Consider the following 25611-nt stretch of genomic DNA (forward strand, 5'->3'; position numbering starts at 1 on the left):
TCCTTGTTTACAAATATTGGCTCCATTCTCAACTTCAGAAAAATATTTAAAATATCGAAGTTTTGGTGATGGCAAAAGTCAGAAAGGAAAAAGCCATCACTTTAGCTACATGTATTGTTTTATTAAATCTTTAAGAAATAAATGACCAGGGAGTATTGTTCTTTCCATTTAACAATATCCCACTCCTGTTTTTTTAAATTACTTCTTCAGAACTAGTGAGTGGGCATCCTGTTTTAATCAGGATGGCAAACTTGAATGTTTTGTAAAATTCTAAGGCATTCTTTGTTTTCTGTCTTGCAGATAAATTTACTTGTCTTTTTGCTAATAGGATTGAGGGAATTCTATTTGTATTACTCATCTTCCTTGCTTTGTGAATAGATGAAATGCCTCTCTGTAGCCTTCTTAAAGGAGGACCAAAAGAGGATAGGTGACACTGAATTTGGAACTTTTTGAAGCATGCCCTTTGTTTGTATCCATCTTTCAACAAATGTGTTTGTGTTAATTGCTGTGATAGAACAGATAAACAAGGCACCATCTTTGTCTTAGGACCAAACAGTGTTGTTAAGCGTACAACAAAATGGATAAAATACGAGATAAGAGCTGTAATAGAGAGATGAAGAAATAGTTTGGCTTTCTGGAGAAGTGATAAGTTTGGGGAAATTAAGAAAGGCTTCATGGAGGAAACAGCATTTGGTTTGTATCAAATAGAATGAGCAAGGGGTTAATAAGCACTTAATGATAGCACAGTGCTTGGCACTTGTTGCACATAAAAGTTAACTACCCATCTAGTATAATAACTTTCCCATCTAGTATATCGTTCTCATATTTTAGATGAGGAAGCAGGCTTAAAGAGGTTCTGTATAAAGGTCTCATAGGTACAAGTGGTGGAGTTGGTATTTCAGTGTCCAAGTCCAATAATGTGCTTGAGCTTGCTCATTGTGAGCCAGCTGTTTAGGTTTCAAGAATTTTAGCAAGCTAGTTAAACACAATCATCAAACAAATTATATGAATTAAAAAATTAAATACATTGTATTAATAGATGTTTTAGATTTCTATTTACGTTTAATTACATTATAAACTACAGTTTGAAATGTACATTAAAGTTAAGCTACATAAATTTAGAATACTGTTATTACCATTAAACCATAATATTTAATCTTGAAGTTATGTCTGTATCAATATAATACACTGCACTTGCATGTCTCTTAGCCCTACAGATAGCCCACTTTTAGTTTGAGCTCAGCTATGTTATTGACACTACAGAAATTGGCAAATGCTGTATACAAATCAGGACTTGATTTTTGTTGATTGTCTAGACTTAAAAGTGATAGAGAAAATATTAATGCAGATTTGCTGTGAGGCATTCGGGATCGAACCCATGTTCCCTGCAGTGAAAGTGTGGAGTCCTGACCACTGGACCACCAGGGAGCTCCCTTAATGCAGATTAAACACACTTATGTCTCTATCCAAACGTATTTTGAATAACACAAAATTTGAGGAATTAGTCTTCCACAATTTGAAAATCATTATCCAGTTTAGCAAGGAAGTTGTTCAGATTGATGAGCCAGTGAAGTACATCTTCATTTCAGTTGTCTTAAGTCAGTAATGGGCACTAACTTTGTTAGGCACTTTCATAGTTTTGCTTTAATCCCTGCACCAACTCTCAGAGACAAAATTTATAGGTAGGAAAATGGAAACTCAGGTTAGCAATGCAACTAAAATCATCTGTTAAATGGAGAGAGAGAGGTATAGGTGACTCAGGCCAAATGAGAGTTTTTTAAAATAGTTGGGAGAAAGACACTGAGAGCCTGAATCAAGATAGTGGGAATGGGGAAATGTGATAGAAACATTTGCTGATAGTTATTTAAAACAAACAAAAAACACAAACAAACAAAAAACACAAACAAACAAAAACTTAGAAAATACTGTGAGCAGCAGGTTAGGGTTTGGAGATATGTTGGATTTTGGAAATAGTATTAGGGGTACCTGTGGTACAATCAGTTGATGGTAGGATCTTGGGCTCACGAGAGAGGTCTGTTGATAGAAATTTGGAGTTTGAGCCCTCAGTGTAGGTAAAGGCATGGATGAGTTTAAGATTCTTTAAGAATATTGGTAATAAAAATAATGGCCGAAATTATATGTTCTGTAGTGTCTATAGTATGCAGCTGTCCTGAATACATATTTTTATGTATGTTTTCATTTAATTCTATCATTGTGGTACAACTTACCTCAGTTTTACAGATGAGAACTCTAAAGAGTAAATACCTCTGCACAGTTACCCAAACTAAGAAAGCAGAGCTGATGTTCTACTTATTGTGGTTCCAGAGCCAACGTGCAGTGAGAGAAGAGGGCCAAAGAAAGAACCCCCAGCAGTAACACAGTTTAAAGGATGAATTAAAGAGGGAGCAAGTGAGAGAGATTGACAGGGAGTAGTTTGAGTTTTAAAGAGAACCAGGAAAGGGCTATATCTTGAGTAGAATTTCAAACAGTGGGGTATAATCAACTTATTCAGAGACTGCAGAGAGGTAGCAGATGACTGCAAATGCCAACAACTATCTGAATAAAAGTAACATGAGAGTGCTTTGTTAAGGGTTTGAAGGTTTTGTCCTCCACACATTATTCAACAGACTCTGCGTTTGTTGTTTCTGTAGTTTTCTAACCCTTCCCAACCTGCAAAGTTTTCCAAGCTGTCTATTCCAACCAAGTCTTAAAGAGATTTAAGGAAGTAAGACCAGCTTCTGTTTAGTTAGTATTGGCTGTTTTGGTGAATTAGACCATATAACAGTTTCTGAAATACAGTTGAGTATTGAAAATGTCAGTATTCTGGTTCTTTTTTCTTTTTTAAATTTATTTATGCACAGGGTCTTGGTTGGTTGTGTGGTGGGCTTTTTCTAGTTGCAGTGAGCGGGGGCTGCTCTCTAGTTGCAGGATGGCTTCTCATTGCAGTGGCTTCTGTTGCAGAGCACAGGCTCTAGGTGCGCGGGCTTCAGTAGCTGCTCCCCTAGGCCCTATGGTTGTGGCGCACAAGGCTTAGTTGCTCTGAGGCACGTGGAATCTTCCTGGACCAGGGATGAAACCTGTGTCCCCTGCATTGGCAGGTGGATTCTTCTCCACTGTACCACTAGGGAAGTCCAGTATTCTGTTTTTGATAGGGGTAAAGATTGATCTAGAGGGCGCCATTTTTGCAGACCTGAATAGTTTGGGACAAGGAGTGGTTAACAATTTTAGAATCATTTACTATTTGTATTTACTCTGAGTAATATAAACCAAGAATTACTGAGATGTGAACTATTTTGCTTATCTACCAGAAGTAAAGATTAGTCCTATAAGTTTTCAGACTTTTTAACATCACAGTTTTTTTTTTTTTTTTTTCTGCTCCAAACACTTGCTCAGAACCCCATGAATGGCTGATTTCACATGTGTGTTGTGCTAAGTTGCTTCAGTTGTGTCTGACTTTTTGCAGTCCTATGGGCTGTAGCCCACCAGGCTTATCTGTCCATGGGCATTCTCCAGGCAAGAATCTTGGAGGGGGTTGTCATGCCCTCCTCCAGGGGTCTTCCCAACCCAGGGATTGAACCCAGGTCGCCTGTTTTACAGGATTCTTACATGCTCAGTGTTTTTTTCCCCCTCTGGGTGATCTTCAGAGTACCTCCTCTGTGAAGCAGAATTGGGAACCCACTGTGTGACAGGAATTTTTTTGTTAATGGAACGAATGGTACAAGGAGGTGGAATTGGGAGTTGGGGTGATCTGTTTTGAAACTGAAGAACCGAAAGGAATCTGCTGCTTCAACATCTCATCTAGATGTATTGGTTATTTAGCCTTGGAGGAAGGGAGGGATTAAGAAAACATCTCACAGAAGCTGGCGATGCTACAGCACTGGCTTTGACTGCCTTAAAGAACTGTATGAAGGACTGACACCTGCACTAGTTAGGAATTTCATGTAGAGGAGAAAAAGCTCTGGTAGAATTAGGGAAAGCAAATGTGATCTCTTCACCATTGAATTCTGCAAGCCTGCAGGAGCTGACAGCTAGCTCAGTAAATAGTGCCCTAATACTTTTCATCCCTTGCTGAATAAACAATCCCTAATTGAACTAATTTAACTCCATTTAACCCTAGGGAGGAGATATAGATAAAATAGTATAAGACAGTGCATATTGGAGGAGTTGTCTTAGATGAAACAGTATAGGGCAGTGTGTATTAAAGTGCTAATTTTACAGTATGAAACTAAGTACAGAAGAAAAGAATAGCAAGACCAGGGTTGTCATTTTTATGGAAGACTGGAGTTGAGTTGGGTCTAGAAGGACATGTATGTAGAAAAAGAGTGTGGAAAGAAAGATGAGGGAAGAAAATGGCTAAGTCTTCAAGTTTCAGCTGTTGAATGTTGGGGGCGGGGGGAAGGGAAGAAGCAGGCAGTTGCTCTTTCGAACTCTTGCATTTACTGCTGTTGTAATACCTGTTGGTTCTTATGAAACAAGATATTTAATGCTCTGCTACATGTGTCAAAGCTGAAAATTTTGGACAGATAACTTGTGTAATGCATGAAGTCATTTATAAAGGGTAGACATATATAAGCTTTTGTCTTCATGTGTACCTTGGCAGTTGGTGTGGATAGCATACTGAGTTTTTAATTTGTGTTAAATTTGCTGTGTGCCAATTTTATATTAACATTTGCACATTTCCCATTGCATTTGTTTTTTCACTGGAAAATATAACCTAATTATAAAAAAACTGTAGCAATGAAAGCTGACCCATAGTTCCTCTGCTCTGACAAAACCACTCATCATTTTGGCTGATTTTCCTACACAGTTCAGTGATTTATGTAGTTATCATATTCTATATAGTATTTAATCCTGCTTTTTCCCCCTTAACACTTCAGGTATTTACCCATATTTAGCCATTTTTTTGCACGTTTATATAAGGCACTTTGCATATGTTATTGCAGACGCCTTATAACAATCCTATAGGATAGTTAAGATTATGTTGTTTTTTTTTTTTAATCCCCACTGTGAAGCTCAGGGAGGGGAGGGGATCCTGACTGGGGATCCAACCACCAGGGATGGAACCTGGGTGCTGTGCAATGGAAGCAGAGTCCTCCTAACCATTGGATGCTGGGGAATCCCCAAGATTATTTTCATTTTACAATTAGGGAATTGAGATTCAAAAAGGAATAACTTTCTTAAGAGACTGGCTAGGTCGTAAAAGAGCTGGAATTTGTTTTGCCCCAAAGCTTTTTGTTCTTTGGTCTTGTGAATCTTCACATTTGTCATTTAAAGTAAAGTAGCTAACAGCAATGATCTATTATCTATTGATGCCTATAGCCAGTCACCTCTTTGTTGCCTATATGAGGAGAGCATAATTAATTGAAACTTAAACCTTTATTTAAGCACTTAGGTTTAAAACTTCCCTCATCACAAGCATCAAAATGGAGCAAATTGTATCTACCTAACCTTGTGAGAGTTGCTGCTAATGACAGCAGGAGTAAGGGAGAACATAAATGGTTCTCTGGGTTTTTGTTTTAGTTTTTAGAAACATTATTTACTGTTTATCTTTGGCTGTGCTGGGTCTTTGTTGCTGTGTGTAGCCTTTCTCTAGTTGTACACAGGTTTCCTGCAGAGCATTGGCTCTAGAGCGCCGGTTCAGTAGTTGTGGCACACGGGCTTAGTTGCTCTGGGATCAAACCCACCTCCGTTGCATTGGCAGGCAGACTCTTAACCACTGGACCACCAACCAGGAAGTCCTACAAGTTACTATTTACATGACAGATCTTTGTCCTTCCTCTCCTACTAAGTGAGCACCTTTGAAGCTGAGGCTTTGGAATCTGCATTTTCTCAGCTCCATAGTTGATTCTTTGTATTTAAATTATGAATGTCATTAGGTACTTTTTTGTGTGTCCCCCACCTCAAATTCCTCATGCTCATTTTTCCTGGAAGTTTCTTCTTTGGCCTAAAGTTTTCCCAGTCTCTGCCTGCTAGTCTCAGACTTGATGTTTGGAAACAATGTTAGAAGTCATATGTGTCTGGTAAGCCTGGCTGTATACCTTTTTATACTGTGGCCTACCTTGAGGCTGAAAGGGTCTTTTGAGTAGTATTTTTCATCAGCTATCAATATTACCAGCCTCCAGTGAATTGCCTGTAATTGTTCATTAAAAGGTGGCAGTGTAACTGAATATCCTGCATGTAACTTTATGCTGTAATCTACTCAGAGACATTATGGCTACTTCTAAGAGGCTTTAATGTTATTAAGTTTTAGCTTATTTTATTGTATCTTCCTTTTTATGAGCACCTTAATTGTTTAGAGTTGTTAGATAATTTAAAGGAATAATATTTAGTGACCACTATCCATCCTGAAGTTGTCTAAAGATGTTAACTGATTTTTAAAGGTAATTAGTTTTGGGGGATTGTGGGAAGGGATTCTGTGAAGTATATTATGTATGACAGGCCTTTTAAAAAACTTAGGTATTTATATATTGTTCACTAGGTTGATATTATTGATGACCATAAATCATAGAGTCTGTGGTTTTGTTAACATAGTAGGGAAAAGCCTAGGACCCTTCTCTGCCTCTTAGTGATTTGAGCAAGTAAACCTTTTGAGCCTTAGTATTTTATGAAAATAGGGGCAAAATCTTACTGAGTTGTTAGGATTCAGTTCAGTTCAGTCGCTCAGTCGTGTCCGACTCTTTGCGACCCCATGAATCGCAGCACGCCAGGCCTCTCTGACCATCACCAACTCCTGGAGTTTGCTCAGACTTAATATCCATCGAGTCAGTGATGCCGTCCAGCCATCTCATCCTCTGTCGTCCCCTTCTCCTCCTGCCCCCAATCCCTCCCAGCATCAGTCTTTTCCAGTGAGTCAACTCTTCGCATGAGGTGGCCAAAGTACTGGAGTTTCAGCTTTAGCATCATTCCTTCCAAAGAAATCCAAGGGCTGATCTCCTTCAGAATGGACTGGTTAGATCTCCTTGCAGTCCAAGGGACTCTCAAGAGTCTTCTCCAACACCGCAGTTCAAAAGCATCAATTCTTCAGTGCTCAGCCTTCTTCACAGTCCAACTCTCACATCCATAAATGACCACAGGAAAAACCATAGCCTTGACTAGACGGACCTTTGTTGGCAAAGTAATGTCTCTTCTTTTGAATATGCTATCTAGGTTGGTCATAACTTTTCTTCGAAGGAGTAAGCATTTAATTTCATGGCTGCAATCACCATCTGCAGTGATTTTGGAACCCCCCCAAAATAAAGTCTGACACTGTTTCCACTGTTTCCCCATCTATTTCCCATGAAGTGATGGGACCGGATGCCATGATCTTCGTTTTCTGAATGTTGAGCTTTAGGCCAACTTTTTCACTCTCCACCTTGACTTTCATCAAGAGGCTTTTTAGTTCCTCTTCACTTTCTGCCATAAGGGTGGTGTCATCTGCATATCTGAGGTTATTGATACTTGTCCTGGCAATCTTGATTCCAGCTTGTGTTTCTTCCAGTCTAGCGTTTCTCTTGTTAGGATTAAATATATATATATGACTGAAGTATTTGCATACAGGTCTTTTATTAATATTATCCATAATCTCAGGCATATAAATATATATATACATAAATATACATATATTTGTGTTTATTTTGGGTCAAACATCAAATTCTTCAGTAACTTTTGATACAGTACTTAATAATGCTGCTGGGTCCCCATTATTGGAACAGACTGAGGAGGGCACAATACTGAAAGACATCAGTTAAAAGGAGTCTGTAGCAAAGTTTTATTGAGAGATCACAGTAGCTTGGGCTAGAGAGGTATTCATGGAGGTGTCGAGGATGGTTCCACTAGAAATTTTTGAAGGTCGAACTGGAGGCTATATCATTTATCAAATAGCTGGGAAGCATATTCAGTGATTGCTTCATTTTCTGAACTTACTGTCAAATGCTGGGAGCTGGGGGGTTTGACTGACAAGCTATTAAAAAACCTCATTTGTTAAATTGTATTCTGAAGTGTTTTCAGAAATTGGTTTTATTGTAAAATTAGTTTTTGTTCAAATGTATTTCTTATTGGAGAATCAGTTATTTTTGAAGAATAACTGAAAAAATGTGATCTGTCTTACCCTTTGTTCTGTTACCAGTTAGACTTAACTATTCAGTGCTTGAAAATAGTAGATTATCCAGGCTTTTACTTCTAACCCTTTTGGTGAAATGTATATAGGAGTTCAGCTACTAACTCGTTGTAAATGTGATGGTAGGAAGAGTTAATAGTTAAATGCATTTACTTCATCCTGGTGCTCTTATGTCATTTCCTAGAAGTTTATTTCAACTAAATGTCCATTTCTGCACCTAGAAAATCTCAAAAGGGAGAAGATAGAAGATACTTTAAATAAAATACTATAGCTCTGCTTTAAATTAGAGAATTGATGGAAGATATTTTTGTTCCTTCATTATGGGGAAGGCAGAATATTTATATACAGCTTGTGATCTTTCTGCCCTTAGACTCAGGTAATGCATATATTAACAGCATCAGGGATTATTAAGATTGTTTTCAGGGAGTTCCTTGGCAGTCTGGTGATTAGGACTCCACACTTTCACTGCCGAGGGCAGGAGTTCAATCCCTGGTCATCAGGGAAATAAGATCCCACAAACCTCAAAGCGGGACCAAAAAAAAGATTTATTCCATAAACCATATAAAACAGTGAAAGTTATTTTAGTATAATCCTATTTTCATGTTAAGCTGTCTACCATTTTCTTATTTTCAGCCAGAGGTTGTGAAGTGTGTGTTCTTATCTACCAAGGACCATGGGGACATAAGATTTAGTTGAGGGCTGTTAAGTAAATTTTATTTCAGAGGATAGACATCAGATTTTAAAGTTAATAAAATTAAAAAAAAAAAGTTAATAAAATTATATCTGATGAATAGATGTATGTGTGCCTGTTGTGTTTGTGGCCCATTTAAAAGTTGGGAGAGGAGTGGTAGTAGAGATGAGAAAGGATATTAAGCTAAATAGAGGGAAAATTAAGCAGATTTAAAGAATCTCAGAAAGAGATTTAAAATGTGCAGACTTTAAGTAACATTGCCACTTTGTGGCCTTTAGGATATTTCCTCTAGAGATGGATTTTTGCATTTTATAGTCATAGATGTAAGGTGAGAAGAGACTAAAATGTGATGGATAGATGGTGTATTAACCTTTAGTTGTTTAAGTGACAGACCAGATATTGAGGCCTAGAAACTTCTTCCCCTGGCTTATATATTCTTAGTTAATATCTTTAAATTTATCTTATTTAATTTCATAAGATTTTTTCCTTTATTGAACAGTGAACAATGGAATTGTGAACTGATTTAACGATTAGGTGAATGTTCTAGTGGGAATTTTGTAATGCAGTGTGAATTCAGTAAAATCTTGCTCTGCTATTTTCCTTTATTCCTTATTATATCACAGTATATTGTAAAGCTCTGGGAATGCATCTTTCTTCCTTTTAGCATTTGGTCTGTTTTCTGTTTAGGACTTCATGATTAATTTTGTGTTTGTGCTTGAGGATCTTATATAGGGGCTTAACCTAGACTGGCCACTCCAGCCTGTTCCTACCACTGATCACACTATAGCTGCCTTGCACATGACACTAGGTTTAAAAAATGTGGTAGATATAGGCTGCAAGAGGACACCACGGTGGGGAAAGCCAGTATGCCTTACCACTTCCCCTGCTACGGTGGATCAGTAGCATCTCCATGTATAAAAGCTGGAGTGTCCAGCAAGACACAAGTACATTTTGTGCTTCTGGCAATTCCAGCTGGGACCTGGACCCACTGGAGGTCTCAGCTTGCTTTTATGTGTTCTGCTCTTTCCTTTTATTGTATATCTATCACCATTCTTCTGTCTCACTCCCAGGTTTTTCTTTATTAAATATTACCACGGTAGCACTGGTTGATTAGAAATGTTATAAATGCATTTGACAAATGGAGTCTTGACCACAGATTGTCAAAGCAATCAATTTATTGGGATTCCTGCAGTAATAGGAAATAGTCAAACAAGTAAAAGAAAAGGCCTGTTGTAAGAGAAGTATTTTATAGAAACCTAAAAGGTTTCAATGTCTCAAAATGGTTAAAATAATGGTCCTTGTGTTAGAATCTTTTCTGTCATTTTTTCTCATTTTAAAAGACTTGTAAAAAGCTGATAGGAAGATGTTTCTTTTTCTTTTGCTAAAATACTCTCATGTTTGATGATTTTAGCATAGATATGAGGAAATAAACACATTTCAAAGTTTCATGAGTTGTTAAACTTCTTTTTTCTTGGCTACAGCTGCAAGTGGGGTCTTAGTTCCCTGCCCAGAGATCGAACTAACACCCTCTGCATTGGAAGTGCACAGTCTTAACCGCTGGATCGCCAGGGAAGTCCCCAAACATAGCTTTTTAATGCAGCCAATTATTGCAGAATTAAATGAATTGTCCCACATTTTATTAGCTTTTTATCTTGAAATAATTTCAAATTTGGAGAAATTTAAAGAACAGTGCAAAGAACTCCCAAATAGTCTTCACCCAGATTACCAGTGTAATATTCTGCTACATTTGTTTCATCATTTTCTTTGGAGATGTGTGTGAAATTTTTTTGTGGATCATTTGAAAGTAAATTCCAAGGCATCGCGCCCTTTTTTCCTCAATACTTTGCTGTGTAGTTCCTAAAAAGAAGAGCATGCATTTATGACCACAGTGCAGTTTTTCAGAATCAAGAAATTTAACATTGATGCAGTACTGTTGTCTACGCTACAGATGGTATTCATATTTTTACCAGTTGTCTTAATGTCCTTGGTAGCAATTTTTTTGTGGTCCAAGGTCCAGTACAGGACCTTTCAGTTTTATGTCTTTTTAGTCTCTTAATCTGCAGTTATACACACACAATCACACACCAGCATCCTACCCATTTGCCCTTTTTGTTTATTACATTATATTTCTGAAGAGTATATGAATTCTGTTTTTGTAGATGTTGCTCTCGGTTTGTCTAAAGTTTCCTTTCCTCATAGTGTACAATCAGATTATGCTTTTCTGACAGGAATACTCCGTAAGTGACTGTCCTCAGCGCATCACATTAGGAGGCATAAGATGTCTGTTTATGCCATTATTAGTAGTGTTTACTTTGAGCACTTAGGGTATCCATGTGGTTCTTCATTGTAAAAGTACTGTTTTCCTTTCAATAAGTGGGAAAATAGTTTGAGACTATAAATAAATCTTGCTCCTCATCAAATATTCATCTTTTAGATTTAGCATCCCTTCTTGCCCAGTTAAGATATTACTAAGATAGTTGTTCATTTATCATTAAGGCTGTGTAATGCTCACATCATCATAGATTTGGGCAGTCATGGGCCCTTCAAGCTGGGTCATCTGATTCATTTCTGTTTCTAGCCAAGTTGTGGATCTTTGTTGTTGTGTTTTGTTTTGATTTTCTTTTTTGGCTGTGCTATATGGTTTGCCAGATCTTAGTTCCCTGACCAGGGATCAAACTTGATCAGGGATCAAACTCATGTCCCCTGCAGTGGAAGTGTGAAGTCCTAACCACTGGACTGCTGGGGAATTCCCCTTAGTTTTTTTTCTTTCCTTTTTTAATGTTTAAAATGTCTAGCAATATTAAAAATCTTGTCAATCATTTACAGTTTTATTATGTTTATCATTTATAGTTTTATTATTTATATTTACAGTTTTATTAGTTATATTTACAGTTCTATTATTGATGCCAAATTCATTTTGCTTTTCAAGATGTGAATGCTTAAGTATCTTTACAATTTCCGAGAAGATGGATATTTATTTGTAAATATGTAAGCTTATTTGTGTACACATCAAAATTGTATTTGAAAGTAGAAGAGCAGTTTAATCAGCTTGCTGAATTGGATCAATATGATATTTTCTTGATGTTGATTAGGAGATTAAGGCAGCTAATGCCATTTGTTGTTTGCATGAAATTTCCATAATTTAAAGCAGTGGTCCCCAACCTTTTTGGCACCAGAGATCAGTTTTGTGGAAAACAGTTTTTCCATAGTGTGGGGGTGGGGGGTGGTTTCGGTTTTGCCCCAACCCTGGCCCCTGCCCTACCACAGCGCTCACCTCCTGCTGTATAGTATGGTTCCTGACAGACTGTGGGGTGGGGTGGTGTTTTAGGACCCTTGATTTAAAGTAAACCTTCTGTCACACAGGTTTACATTAGGACACAGGTAGTATTTGCCCTCTTGGTATAATTGTTAAATTCAGGAATAGTTTTGTTGGAGGCAAAGTTGAACGCAGGTGTTTGTGGATTTAGTATCATATTATATAAGGAGAAACAAACTTTGTTTATAATAAGTGCAATTTCACAGTGCTGTTTTGAATTTCTTTTCACTAAATATTTTATTTTATTTATTTATTTTTTAACTTGAAATATAGCTCTTTATTAGGTATGTATTTGGCAAACATTTTCTCCCAGTGTATGGCTTGTCTTCTCATTCTTTCGATATTGCTTCTTATAGAGCAGAATTTTTAATTTTAATGAAGTCCAACTTATCAAGTATTAACTTCATAGACTGTGTCCTTGATGTTTTATCTAAAAAGATGTCACTATACCCATATCATCTAGGATTTATTCTATGTTATCTTGAAGGACTTTTTTTTTTTTTTTACTTTATTTTACTTTACAATACTGTATTGGTTTTGCCATACATTGACATGAATCGACCACGGGTGTACACAAGCTCCCAATCCTGAATCCCCCTCCCATCTCCCATCCCATATCATCTCTCTGGATCATCCCCATGCACCAGCCCCAAGCATCCTGTATCCTGCATCGAACATAGACTGGCATTTCGTTTCTTACATGATAGTATACATGTTTCAATGCCATTCTCCCATCACTAAATATTTTAAATGTTGTAATTTGCCAAGCCACTGGGCACATGGAGATTTTAGTTCCTCAACCAGGGATTGAACCTGTGCCCGTTGCAGTGGAAGCATGGAGCCCTAACCTTTGGACCACCAGGGAATTTCCTATAAATGTATTTCTTAGGGGAAAACAGATTTGGCAGAGTCTAGGTTTTCTAATTTAGCAGTACAATTTGGAGTATATAAGTTTATTTGTATTCTTGGGGCCACATTATATTAAAATAAGAAATAGTAGGCAGAATTTTTCCCCCAGTTTTTTTTTTTTTGTCTTTCTACCAGTCCATTTTATTTTTTGATGTATTACAAAGAAATTGTCATTATCAGTACAGTTCACCCCTAAACATTTCAGCATACATGTCATTATTAGAGCGCAGTATTTGTTTTATGTATTTCTTGAGTTTAATTTACATGAAATGCACAAGTGTATATTTACAGAATGCTGACAAACGTACTTATCTGTGTAACTCAAACTCCTCTGAAGATACAGAATGAGGACTTTGTGGTGATCTAGAGGTTAAGACTTTGCCTCCCAAGAGCTGCAGGTTTGATCCCTGGTGGGGAGCCAAGATCGCACCTACCTCTCACTAAAAAATCCAAAACGTAACACAGAAGCAAAAAATTCAATAAGGACTTTAAAAATTATCTACATCAAAAATAATAATTAAAAAAAGACAAAAAACATCATTCTAGAAGTTTCCCTCATGCCCATTTTTAGTCAGTCCCACCCCTGCTTCACCAAAGACAACTACTTTTCTAATTTTGTCCCCATAGATTTGTTTTCCCTGTTATAAAACTTCACATAATTGGAGTCATGCATTATGTGTTCATTCTTTTTGTTTAAGGCTTCTTTTATTCAGCATGTCTTTGAGAACTACTTTTCTTTTGAACTACTTTTCTTTTAGATCTTCAGTACTTACATTCAGAGCTAGGAGAGTGCTCCCAGATCCATAAAAAGCAGATCTATATGTGCTGAAATTGAACAGTCTGCAGGACATATTAAGTGAGGGGGGAGAAAGCAAAGTGAAGGGAGTGTTATATGCTACTTGTGAAAAGCAAAAAACAATATCAGCTTTTATGTGCGTAACATAACTCAGGAAGGACAGGAGGAACTGGTAATAGAAATTGCCTCTAGGGATTTTTCCCAGTTTTTTGAGATGTAATTGATACAGCATTGTTAAATGTGTACTACAGCATAGTTATTTGATAAATGTGTATATTGAGAAATGCTTACCACAATAAGTTAATTAATATCCATTACCATTTTTTTCTTGTGATAAGAACCAGAATTTTATTTAAAAGTCAATTGTAGCCTGTTATCCACTGCCAAACTTGTAAGTAAGTATGTGAGTGAGCTTAATTGAAGACCTTTTCTTTGCTTTCTAGGAGGTTTTGGTTGAGTTGGGACTAATTTTCTATGAAACAAAACAATTTAATTTTCAATTGTGGTTGCAGATTTAGAAGGACCTTTAAAACTGCAGTGATTAAGGAAGTCTCAAGGAAGGAGTTTTGAACTGTACCCTAAAGGTCAGAAGGCTAGGTATTCCAAGCATTCTTGGCTTAAAACTATAAGAATGAGATTTAATCAAGAAACATGAAAAAAAGTCCATATTTCCTGAAAGGAAAGATAGATTTTGATTAGCAACAGAAGAGAGGTTAAATAGTATTCATCCAAATTAAGAAAGACTGAACTAGGTAGATAAGTTTAAGATTGATAGGAGAAAAATTCTATAAAGCAATTATACTTCAATAAAAAAAAGGAAAAAGAAACAATTGATAGAACCTACTGTTATAGCATAGGATGCATTCAGTATTTTGTAATAACCCATGATGAAAAAGAATATATGTAACTGAATCACTTTACTATATGCTTGAAACTAGCACAACATTGTAAATCAGCTATGTTTCAATTAAAAAAAAAGACTGATATGAGAATTGATGTGCTGTTGAAAGTTTCATTTTGGTCAGTGCCAGAGGTTTTTTTAGTTGGAATTTTCCTATTGTAAATAATATATCCATCATGAAAACTTTGGGACAGTTATATAGAAAGTGTGTGTGGAGGTCAATATTGCAGCTCAGGAACATCAGAATTTTTGAGGTCCCTTATTTATGTTGGATTTAACTTCTTATTCTTTTTTCTTTTTCCTTTTTCAAATTGTTGAGTTTGAATTTCAGAAATAGCATGTGGGTGAATATTTTTGTTAATTTTATTGTTTGAAATTTCCAAATGACTTATTTTGAAAATAATATCCCACTTCTTTGTATGTTGGTGAGTTTATCTCTGAATTCCAGACACGTCCAATAGGACATTACAAAAAGATAACTGCTCCTTCTGAATAGTTTACTGTTTTTTATATCCATGGAGTAATTTAGTGGTAGGGTAGTCAGTTCACCACAAAGCCTCACTTCACTTTGTTGAGTTTTGCATAAATATTCCTACGTGTTGTAGACAACCACATAGCCATGGGTTTGGAATCTTGGTTCTTGGGAAACCTTGGTCAAGTAACTATTTTGAGTTTTAGTTTTTTATCACTAAAGCGGGAATAGTTCAGTCGTTGCAGGTTGGTTATGAAGATCATTATGTACAGTGCCTGGAATGTGGTAGCCCATAAGTGGTAGTTGGCTTTTTTGGTTGTTTTTTAAATAGGAATATTTAACTTCAGAACCATAGTTACCATAAGGTGAATAGGAGCAAATGACTACTTACGTAGCTTGATGAATTGAGTCTTAAGTTCAGGTATGTGCGCTTGCTCCTAATCACTTAATGCTTTTGCTTTTGTTTTTTGCTTTTAAAAGGCATGTGGGTTTAGTTGTATGTTTTAAAATTCCTTCGTGAGGTAGTGTGTGAAATGGAATGATGTTTAGGGTAAATTTATGAAAAGCTTATAAAAGAATGATTCTTAGTAAGAAAGGAGCATTTAGATTTATTTCAGGGAAAACGTAAGTATTGCGTTCAGTTTTCAAAATCCATTTCTGAGTGGATTTTAAACTCTCCCTTGGGGAAAAGGATGATTTTCTTGCCTGCTATGGAGTAAGAGCTTTCTGTACGTCAGTTCATTAATTCTCCCACGGCCTGGATACATATCCTCACTTTACCAAAAACAAGAAGGAAATTGACACCTGTGAATATGTTTAATGCCTTGGGACTAATATAGGAGGACTCCAGTATTGTTTAGGGCTTATGGAAGAAAAATAATTTCATATTAATTAGGGTTCGTGAGTGTTAGTACTTCAGTTTAAAATATTAGAAGTAGAGCTTCCCTGGTGGCTCAGTGCTAAAAAACTCACCTGTCAATGCAGGAGACACAGGTTTGATCCCTGATCTGGGAAGATCCCATATGCTATGGAGCAGCTAAGCCCGTGGGCCACAACTATTGAGCCTGTGCTCTAGAGCCTGGGAGCTGCACCTACTGAAGCCCACACCCCGAGCCCATGCTCTGCAACAGGAGAAGCTGCTGAAGTGAGAAGCCCTCACACCGCAACTAGACAGTAGCCATGGCAGCAGCAAAGACCCAGCACAGCCAAAAATAAATAAATTTTTTAAAATAAAATATTAGAAGTAAAAAGTCTTTACCTGTGGGGAATCTTCTGTTTAGCTCAAATAATTAATTTTCTGTAGTGTTATTCTATGAAGCTTTAATTCTTGTTCAGTTAAGTTTTAACTAACCATTTCAATTTTTTTTTTAACTTCTATAGGAACGTCAAGGTCGTGGGAAATAAGAGGCAGTTCTGCACAGACTGCAGCAACGGTTGCATCTGCATATCCTAAGAGGAAAAAAATGACCTTCAAGAGAATTAGGACTTTTTTCTTAATTTCATTGACTTCAGAGACGATTGCAGACTTGCAGTTTAAGTATTGGAATTTCACAAAAGACATAGGACTTAACTGGAAAATGAAAAAAAAAAGAAAAAGGAAAAACTAAACAAAAAATCCCTCTAGGTAGTTTAGGTGAAAAATGTCCCTTTTATTTTGGCTTTGGTTGTGATTTCAGAGCATAAAGCTTTCTTTTGTTTGTCTTTTTACTATGTTTTTCGGATTTTAAAGTCCGTAAGTACATACAGTTTTCTCTAATTTTTGAACCCTTTCCTCCCCCCGTTTTGACATTTGCACTTGGAGAACACTTGAGTTTTGAAGGTTTTGGGCATCCACCCCAGAAAGTGGGAATTTGGTTTTTTCCTTCCGAACTGGAAGAACATTTTTATGAAGAATTTCTGTCTTGGAGAATTTAACAGTGTTACCCAAGGTTGTGTCTTTAAGGGTGGTTCATTTTCTCTGACCCTTTGTTACTCAAAGTAAAGTACTAGGAGTCCTAAGAAATGTTCTGTTCTTGTACATTATACTGATTAAGTCAGGATTAATTTGATTTCAAAGCTAAGAACAGTGGTAAAAACTTGTTTACAGAAATGCATTTTGGAAGAGAAAAATATTGTAAAAACGTGTAGTGAATGTTTCTTCAGTTTCTTGTTCAGCCAATGAGGAAAGGGCATTGCCTTTCTTTTTACCATTAATCACTTCTCAATAAACGTGAGATCCTGTTGAGCATCACTTCTAGTACCATTTATTAGTATTATTTGATTTGCTATGTTTTGTGAGAGCTTTGGAGTACAAGCAGTTTCATGAGGTGAGACAGCAACCATTTTTAAAAAGTTCACTGAGATGGAATAGTTCAGGAATTGCTTTGTACCCAGGGTTGGATAACCATGACCACTGCAGAGCAAGGTGGGCCAATATTCATAATGCTTTATTTCTGGATACTTCTGAGAAGGTAGTGCCCCTGCTATGCTAAATTGTTCAACAAATATTTGATTGTGTGTCTTTATTAGTTGCCAGGCAGGCACTGTGCTAATAACCCTCTAGTAACCTGGCCACGTATGTTTTGTGCAAAGAGCCCAGTATCAAGGATATACAGTTTAATCTGAAATATGACTGACTGAGGCAGGATTCCATGTATCCCACGTATAAGAAATTCCAATGGGCTTGGATCTTTGTGAACCATGTAACCATAAGGGTAATTGATTCATCATTATTTATTTTCTAAGGTTTGGAGATTCTCTTTTTCTTACAGATTTTTAGCCCTTAAAGTGTCTCAGTTAAATGTAAAAACTTCCATAATAAGAAAGGATTCAGGAAATAGATTATAATACTGTTGGATCGTGTTTTGCTCTCAAATGATTTATTCATCCCATTCTACACAACCCAGGCTACTAACTCATAAATTGCTGATAATAATAATTAGCATTATTGTTAACACTTAGAGTTGAGAACCTTGCTCTGCCTGAGACACGGTCCAGTATATCTAGATATTCCTATTTGCTAAGCTTTTTGAAATACATTCCCCCCAAATCAGGGAGTCCTTTGTGCTTTTATCAGTTTGAGGATGCCCAGTTTCAAATTGGAAATGTAACATTTATTGCATTCAAGTTAAGCTGAGACTTCAGTGACTTCTAGAGGACTCCCATCGGTTTAATGGAGGTTTAGTATTTCACTTTTGAAAGGGAAAAAATATCCTGAGAAAAGCAAATTCAAAATCAGTTTCAGCTAGATTTTCCTACATTGTATTCAAGTTAGATATGAGATCATTTAAGATGCTTTTCTGCAATTCGAAATGTTACTGCCTCAGTATTTAAGCCAGTCTTTATTTTTACATCACATAAAAAATACTGGTATGGCTTTGAGGACAAGCTGAAAGGAATTTGGAGCCTTTAACAAGGCTGCTCACTTGAGTGAATATTGAGGGAGTCAGGATGTTAGATTTGTGTATTTAAAAAAAAGAAAAATTGGACTTTCAATATATAAGTAGTATAAAAATTAGATTATATTCGCTCTTAAAAAGTTTGTCCAAAAGTTGGTTTGGTGAAGATCCCCAAATGCAGCTAAACTAGTTCTCTCATTTGCTAATGACAACTTTGCCAGTGGAAATTGTTGACTTTTGACTATTTGCCCTTGTTGACTTTTGACGGTTTGCCCTTAATGCTTTGTTTGTCATTTGTGAATGTAAGACTCCGGCAGCCATGCTTGTTTACCTTTCTCCTTTGTTGCATATGAAGGGAAACTGAACAGTCTCACAGCGTGCCATCAGTGTTAACTCAGAGCATTTTAAATCTTTAATGTGAACAAACTGTGTAAGTCTCACATTCACTTGATTTAATACTTAATTGGCTACCTTTCTCCAACCATGTTCCATTTTTTAAAAACTTAACTTTGCAAAAATGGTGTGAAGAGTTCTCATATACCCTTCGCTCAGCTTCCCCTAAATGCTAACATTTTATATAAGCCACTGAACCATTTTCAAAAGCAGTAAATATCGATACAGTACTATTAACTAATCTGTAGACCTTATTTGACTTGCGCCATCTGTTCAAGAAATGTCTTTTTTTTTCCCAGCTCAGCATTCAGTCCAGGATCCCATGGTGTGTTTAGTTGTCTTTAGTTTGTAGACTGCAAGTTCTTCAGCCTTTATCTTTTATGATTTTGACACTTGGGAAGAGTACTGGCCAAGAGTACTGGCCAGTTGTTTATATCGTGCCCCTCGAATTGACTTTGTCTAATACTGTCTCACTACTAGATTGAAGTTATATTTTGGTAAGAATACTGCAAAAATCATATGCCCTTCTTGGTGCATTATATCTGGACACATGATGTCCATATGTATTATTATTGGTGGTGTTAACTTTGATCACATTAAGGTAGTATTTGCCGTGTTTCTCCATTGTAAAGTTATTGTTTCCCTTTGTAGTGAATACGTAACTTGTGGAGGGATATAGTTTTAAACAATCTTTGTTCACTAATTTTGACACCTTGGATTGTTATTCACTGGCTATCAAGTATGTGACATTTACCAAGTATTAATTCATTATGTCTATTCTTTATTCTACATTTGTACTATTAGAATTCTATAAGGAGACACTGTCCCTTCTCCCCATTTTATTTATTTAGTGACATCAGTATGGACTCAGAAGTATTTTATTCTATGGGTCAGTGCTATCATTTGTTGCTCAAATTGTCCCAGCTTTGGCTGTTGGGAGCTCCTTCAAGTTGGCTCCTGTGTCCTTTTGACATGCCCCCAGTGTTCTTTCCTTAACATTCTGGTATGTACTATAAGATGTTCTTGGCTAGTCTTGTATTTTTAGTCTCTCAGCCCCATTTTTCCAAAGAACAAAGGTTCTTTTTATTGGAGAATATTTAGAAACCAACCCTTGATTTTTTTCTAAAGCAACACTTTGAATTGCAATAGATTATTAAAGTGGGGGTTTATTTCTTGTATAAGTGAAGAATTATTTAGCCTAATCAAAACACTAACCACTCCTCTTCCACTTTTGTAGAGCTGTGTACCAGTCTTCTGGAGTTGTGGAGAGGGCTTTTCACTTGGCTTATTAATGCTTCATCTAGAGTGGGGGCCGATGAGCACGGGTTGGTGTGCACCCTACATTCATTTCTGTCTTTTTAGTGTTGTAAATTAGAGACCCAAAATGTTGAAAATCCTGGCTTCCACCCCACCTAAACTAGTTTAGGGGTTCAGAGCTTTTTCTGCCTATGGAAAAGTAAGTGGTCATGTGCTGACATTTTTCATTAGGGAGCAGATGGCACTTGAGTATTCCCACTCTTATTTGAAAAATGATTTTTTTTCTCCTGGAAATGTAGTCTTGTGTCATGAATGTAGGAGCCTTCCCTCTGAAAATGAAAGTGAGTTAAAGTGTCCTGAGGATTCAGGTTTCATAAAGCCAGTTTACAGTCATCCTGTTTTTTTGCCTGTGATAGTACCCCCACTTTGTCACGACTGTATCACTCACTGCTAGCCCTGTTTCTGGCAGCAGATGAAACTCCTTACCCCTGAGACAAGCCTTTCTTTGAAACTAATACTTGGTACAACTGCTGGGTTTGCACGTGGAAAGCTGACATGGCTGTAGGGTAATCAGCCACAGGGAGATTAAGTGGGTTGGAAGATGTCCCACAAACCTGCAGGGCTCTGCTTGCAGGTTCCCTGGACTGGCTCTAGCCTCGCCTGCAGGGGAGTGGGCATAGGGCACCCGCCCGCCCTCATTTCGGTCGCTGGGCTCCGTGACTGGACAGCGCAGTGCGTGCAGGTTGGCGCCGCGCCTGGTGGCTATGGCATCGTGACCCGCAGGGAGACAGAAACTTGGGCCCTGCTAACCTGATTCTCCGTACTCCCGCGACCCCGCTAACTAGCGCGCTGCAGCCTGGGGGGGGGGGGGGCCGCTGTGCATACCCTACCATTTGGTCTGATTTTCCCCTGACTTTGACCGTGAGAAATGTGGGTTCAAGATGGTGTAGATACTGCTTTTGCACTCGTGCAAAATCCTCTCTTGGTGCCAAGCCTCTTACCTTCACAGGTGAGCTAGGTCTCTGCTGCCTAAAGGACAGGGAACTGGGGTTTCACACTATCCTGCTCGCGGGGCAGAGATGACATTAGGGCCATGCATGGCTTGCTGCTTGCTTCTTCCTTTTAAAATAATGCTCAACCGCGTGCCTGCTGAAGGTTGTGAAACTGTTACTGTGGCCCCACCTGCTGGCGATTGGCAGTGTTCACGTGCTCTAAAAATAAAGTTACCGTGGAGTTTCCCTTTAAGGGGAAGCTCCCTAAAGAAACTCCCAATTTTGCTGCGTTGTCCAGTTTTTCGTGAGAATGTGTTCATCTGCTTTTCCCATCTATTCAGTCATTCAGTCTGTATTTTGTGAGCCCCTGTTGGTGCTACTGGGCACTGGGGGAGAGGGAATGATTAAGATTCTCGTCCTCAATTTAGTTCAAGGATTGCAGTGTAGAGTAGGTTTACAGTTGTGGGAGGTACACAGAGTAGGAAGAACAGAGGGGCTGTACCTAGCAGATTTCCCTTTCAGTATTGGATCTTCCTAGATTTTTCTTACTTGGTGGGAACCACATGAGCTCCTTGCCTCTTCATCTTCCTGTTGGCAGTTTGAGCTCACCCCTAGGTACTCTGCTCCATCAATGAGATGTCTGATTGGGAAAGTCAGGGAATTACTCTTTGCACTTATTTCCTCACTGGAAAGAGGAATTGACTTCTGAAGCCACTTGATGTATGGTTTTTGCCGGAATTTAGATTCATTTTAACTACTAGAGCTTTTCTAATCAAAACAACCTGTCCAGACAGTTACATATATAGACTAAAGTATATCTTGGTATAACGCTTTGCTATCTATCCTTCTAAACCATTAAACAAATTGCTTTATATGTAAATTCAGTATATAGTATATAGCATGTGTGTATTCCTGAATATAACGCATATAATGCATATAATTTTAAGTTATTTTACAAAGATGGAATAATACTAAACCATCTACAGTGTGTGCCTCCCTGCCCCTCCCCCATCACAATTTCAGGAATTTTTCTATTTTGGTCTGCCTGAGAAGGACCCAGGTCTTCTAGAACAATATGGTTGACCTTCTAGGATCCTGGAGTGAGTAGTGCCCCAAGGACCTAGGTTTCTGTCATCAAAAGCTACCTGGCAGAACCTTGAACTTGTCATCTTGTTCTTAAGCACTGGGACCCAAATTTTCCAGACTAACGTTTCCCCAAAGTCTTTCAACTTGAAGAGTTAGGCACTGTGTTTTTAGATGAACATCATTCCAAATCAGGGTACTTTGATGCAGAAGTCTAGGACATGTCCTGGATGTGGTTGAAGAGTAAGCTGGCCAGGATTGGGATAAGGAGGATAATGTTGGGGGGCACTGCTAAATGCCAGGCAGAATTCTAGGCACTGGGGCCACAGCGGAAAACTGAAAGCCCTTCCTTCATTGGGACTTCAATTCTGGGATGAGTGCTATAGAGAAAAGAACACAAATGTTTGAGGCTGGAAGAGTCATGCTAACAAATTCAGAGAGGTGAGTGATGAAGACAAGCTGGGTAAGGCTTTGAGAAGAAAGCACTCACTTTTGAGAAAAGTGTATCATTTTACCTCACCGCACCTCCTCTCCTAGACTAAACTTCATGTTCCTCATAATCTCCCTCCCACCTTGTATTCACTGTCAGCTCTCGTGCCCCTTGCTCTTCATCTGTTTTAATTGACAAACCACAGTCTTGGTTACATAAAATTTTTCACCTACCCACACCTGTGCAGTTTACAGTGGTTGTATAAAATCATTCAGCCAGCATCTTGTCTTAGATTCATGATCATCAACCTCAGGAAGGGGATCATTTCAACATTTCCCCCATCTATTCACTTTTCCTACTCACAAGACAACCATTTCCTCCTATTTTCTCCCAACACCGCATATCCCATCTTCACTCTTCAATGACTTCACATGACTCAGAAAAAGGAAGCAATCAGAATGAAAATCACCGACTCCTGCCGCTACATCTACTTACCTCATAACTGGATTGATGTTTATTAAAGCCTGGTCTCCAGGCCAGCACTATCAGCACCACTGGGGAACTTGTCAGAAATGCAGATGATTGGATTCCACTTCAGACCTATTGAATCAAATTCTGAGGGTGGGGCCCAGCAATCTGTGCTTTAGTAAGTGCTCAGGTGATTCTGATGAAGTTTAAGAGTTTGTGAACCAATGCGTCTGGGACTAAGTATGTTTCTATGAAGAGTCCCTTTGCTCACCGACCTTAGTCTTTCAGCATCTCAGGAACACCACTCCATCAAATCTTCCACACCCCAATTTTACCTTTGTTGGATCATTCCCATCAGCATAAAAATGTGCTGCCTTTTTTCCCATTTCTTCTGTCAGTTACAACTCATTTCTCTATTACTCTTTGCAGCAAGACCCCAAAGAGGAAGCTGTTACTCCCTGGCTCCATTTCCCCCTCATTTTCTCTAACCACTCCAATCAGGCTTTCATCCTCTTCATTTCAGTGGCACTGATCCTGTCAAGGTCACTAGTGACCTTGCATTGTTAATTCTTAGCCCCTGTTTGACCTATAAATGTCAAGTGATTTCCTTGATACGCTTTCTTCACTTGGATTCCAGCATGGCACACACACTTCCTGGGTTTCCTCCTATTTTACTGGTTGTTCCTATTTAGTCTCCTTGGTTGGTTCTTCCTCTGCTTTTTGCCCTCTTGATGCCAGAGTGATCTAGGGGCTTAGTCCTTGACCTACACTCACTAGGTTTCATCCAGTCCAAGGGCTTTAAACACCATCCATGTGCCAACTACTCCCAAATGTAGAGTCAGTTCAGGTCTGTCCCTGGCACTCTGGTATATTCAGTTGCCAGTGCAGTCTCTCCACTAAAGTCTCACCAACATCTCAAACCTAACACTTATATAAACCTACACAACCCCCACCTCTTCATCTGCCCCATCTTATGTAATAACTTCATCTCTCTCATTTCTCAGGCCAAATCCTGAGAGTAATGTTTGACTCTATTCCTTATATCCTATGTCATAATTGTCCATAAGTCTGACTGGTTGTCCACTTAACATATCTATGATCAAGTTCTCATCCTCTCTCACCTAGCTGACTGCACCAGTCTTTCAGCTGGTTTCCCTAATGGCTCAGTTGGTAAAGAATCCGCCTGCAATGCAGGAGAAGCCAGTTTGATTCCTGGGTCAGGAAGATATGCTGGAGAAGGGATAGGCTACCCACTCCAGTGTTCTTGGGCTTCCCTGATGGTTCAGCTGGTAAAGAATCTGCCTGCAATGCAGGAGACCTGGCTTCGATCCCTGGGTTGGGAAGATCCCCTGAAGAAGGGAAAGGCTACCCACTCCAGTTTTCTGGCCCGGAGAATTCCATGGGGTCCATGGGGTCGCAAAGAGTCAGACATGACAGCGACTTTCACTTTCCGTCCTCCACACAGCAATAAAGGGATCCTGTGGAAAAGTTCATCAGATCATGCCACTTTGGAGCTCAGACTTTGTCTTGGCTCCCATCTCACTCTAGAGTAGAGGCCAAAGCCTTCAACAGCTCACAGATTCTTATGCCATCTTGAGCATCACAATTCCATTTTCATCTCACTGTTGTATTTTTACTCACCTTGTCCTCCCCGCTTTTCTTCAGACACGCCGGGTTCCTATCACAGGGCCTGCACCCTGGTTGGGTCTTCCACCTGGAATACCTTCCCTCGTTTATCTGCAAGTCCCACTCACCCCTTTTCCAGCAAGGATTCCCTCACCAGCGAGATCTCTCCAGACTCTCCTATTTACATTCGCTCTTCCAGCTCCCATACTGCCTGCTTCCCTTGCTCTGGGCTTATAGGCAGCAGTAAACCCCAGACTGCACTCACCGCAGATCTGCCTCTCTAAGGTGGAGAGTCAGGAAAGCTAATAAAAAGGTGACACGAATTAAAATAATTGATTATCAATTACTGGTTACCAGAATTTTAAAAATATAGTTTCTATCCTCCAACTCCAGATTTCTTGGGGAGATAGAACTCTGACCTGGAAGTCAGAAGCCTTGAATTCTAGCCCTGGATCTATCATAAAGGTGCTCTGTGACCTGTGGCAAGCAAGTCATCAGGCTTGGTCAGCCCAGGAAGTGAGGGAACTAGGCTAAATGATCTATGAGGTTGACCTTCCAATCACGTCAACCCTGCTACCAAAATAAATTCGCATGTTGTCGGTGTTTCTCATCTGCACTGCACCACCTCTCCATGCTGTCTTTGTTTCCTGCCTGGGGTACCGCATCTGCCTCCTTTCTCATCTCCTGTCACTCTTGTCCTTTAATCCTCCTTCCACACGGCTGCCTGAATGAATGGACATGTATAAATCGGAGCATGCCCATTTCTCTCTTGAGCCCTCTAACAGCTGCCCGCTGCACTTAGAAT

The 25611-nt window shown here is 38.6% G+C and overlaps 1 protein-coding gene across 1 annotated transcript in view; it reads left to right on the forward strand.

The window, feature by feature from the left end:
- YTHDF2 (YTH N6-methyladenosine RNA binding protein 2) overlaps positions 1-17410 on the forward strand; it is a 30804-nt gene extending 13394 nt beyond the window's left edge. The window contains exon 5 of the mRNA XM_040229776.1: positions 16561-17410. Coding sequence (XP_040085710.1) covers positions 16561-16584 — 24 coding nt within the window. The 3' untranslated portion in view covers positions 16585-17410. The remainder of the gene's footprint in view (positions 1-16560) is intronic.
- The last annotated feature ends 8201 nt before the right edge of the window (positions 17411-25611 follow it).

This window comes from Oryx dammah, unplaced genomic scaffold (genome assembly GCF_014754425.2).
Source record: "Oryx dammah isolate SB20612 unplaced genomic scaffold, SCBI_Odam_1.1 HiC_scaffold_27, whole genome shotgun sequence".
Taxonomy (NCBI): Eukaryota; Metazoa; Chordata; class Mammalia; order Artiodactyla; family Bovidae; genus Oryx; species Oryx dammah.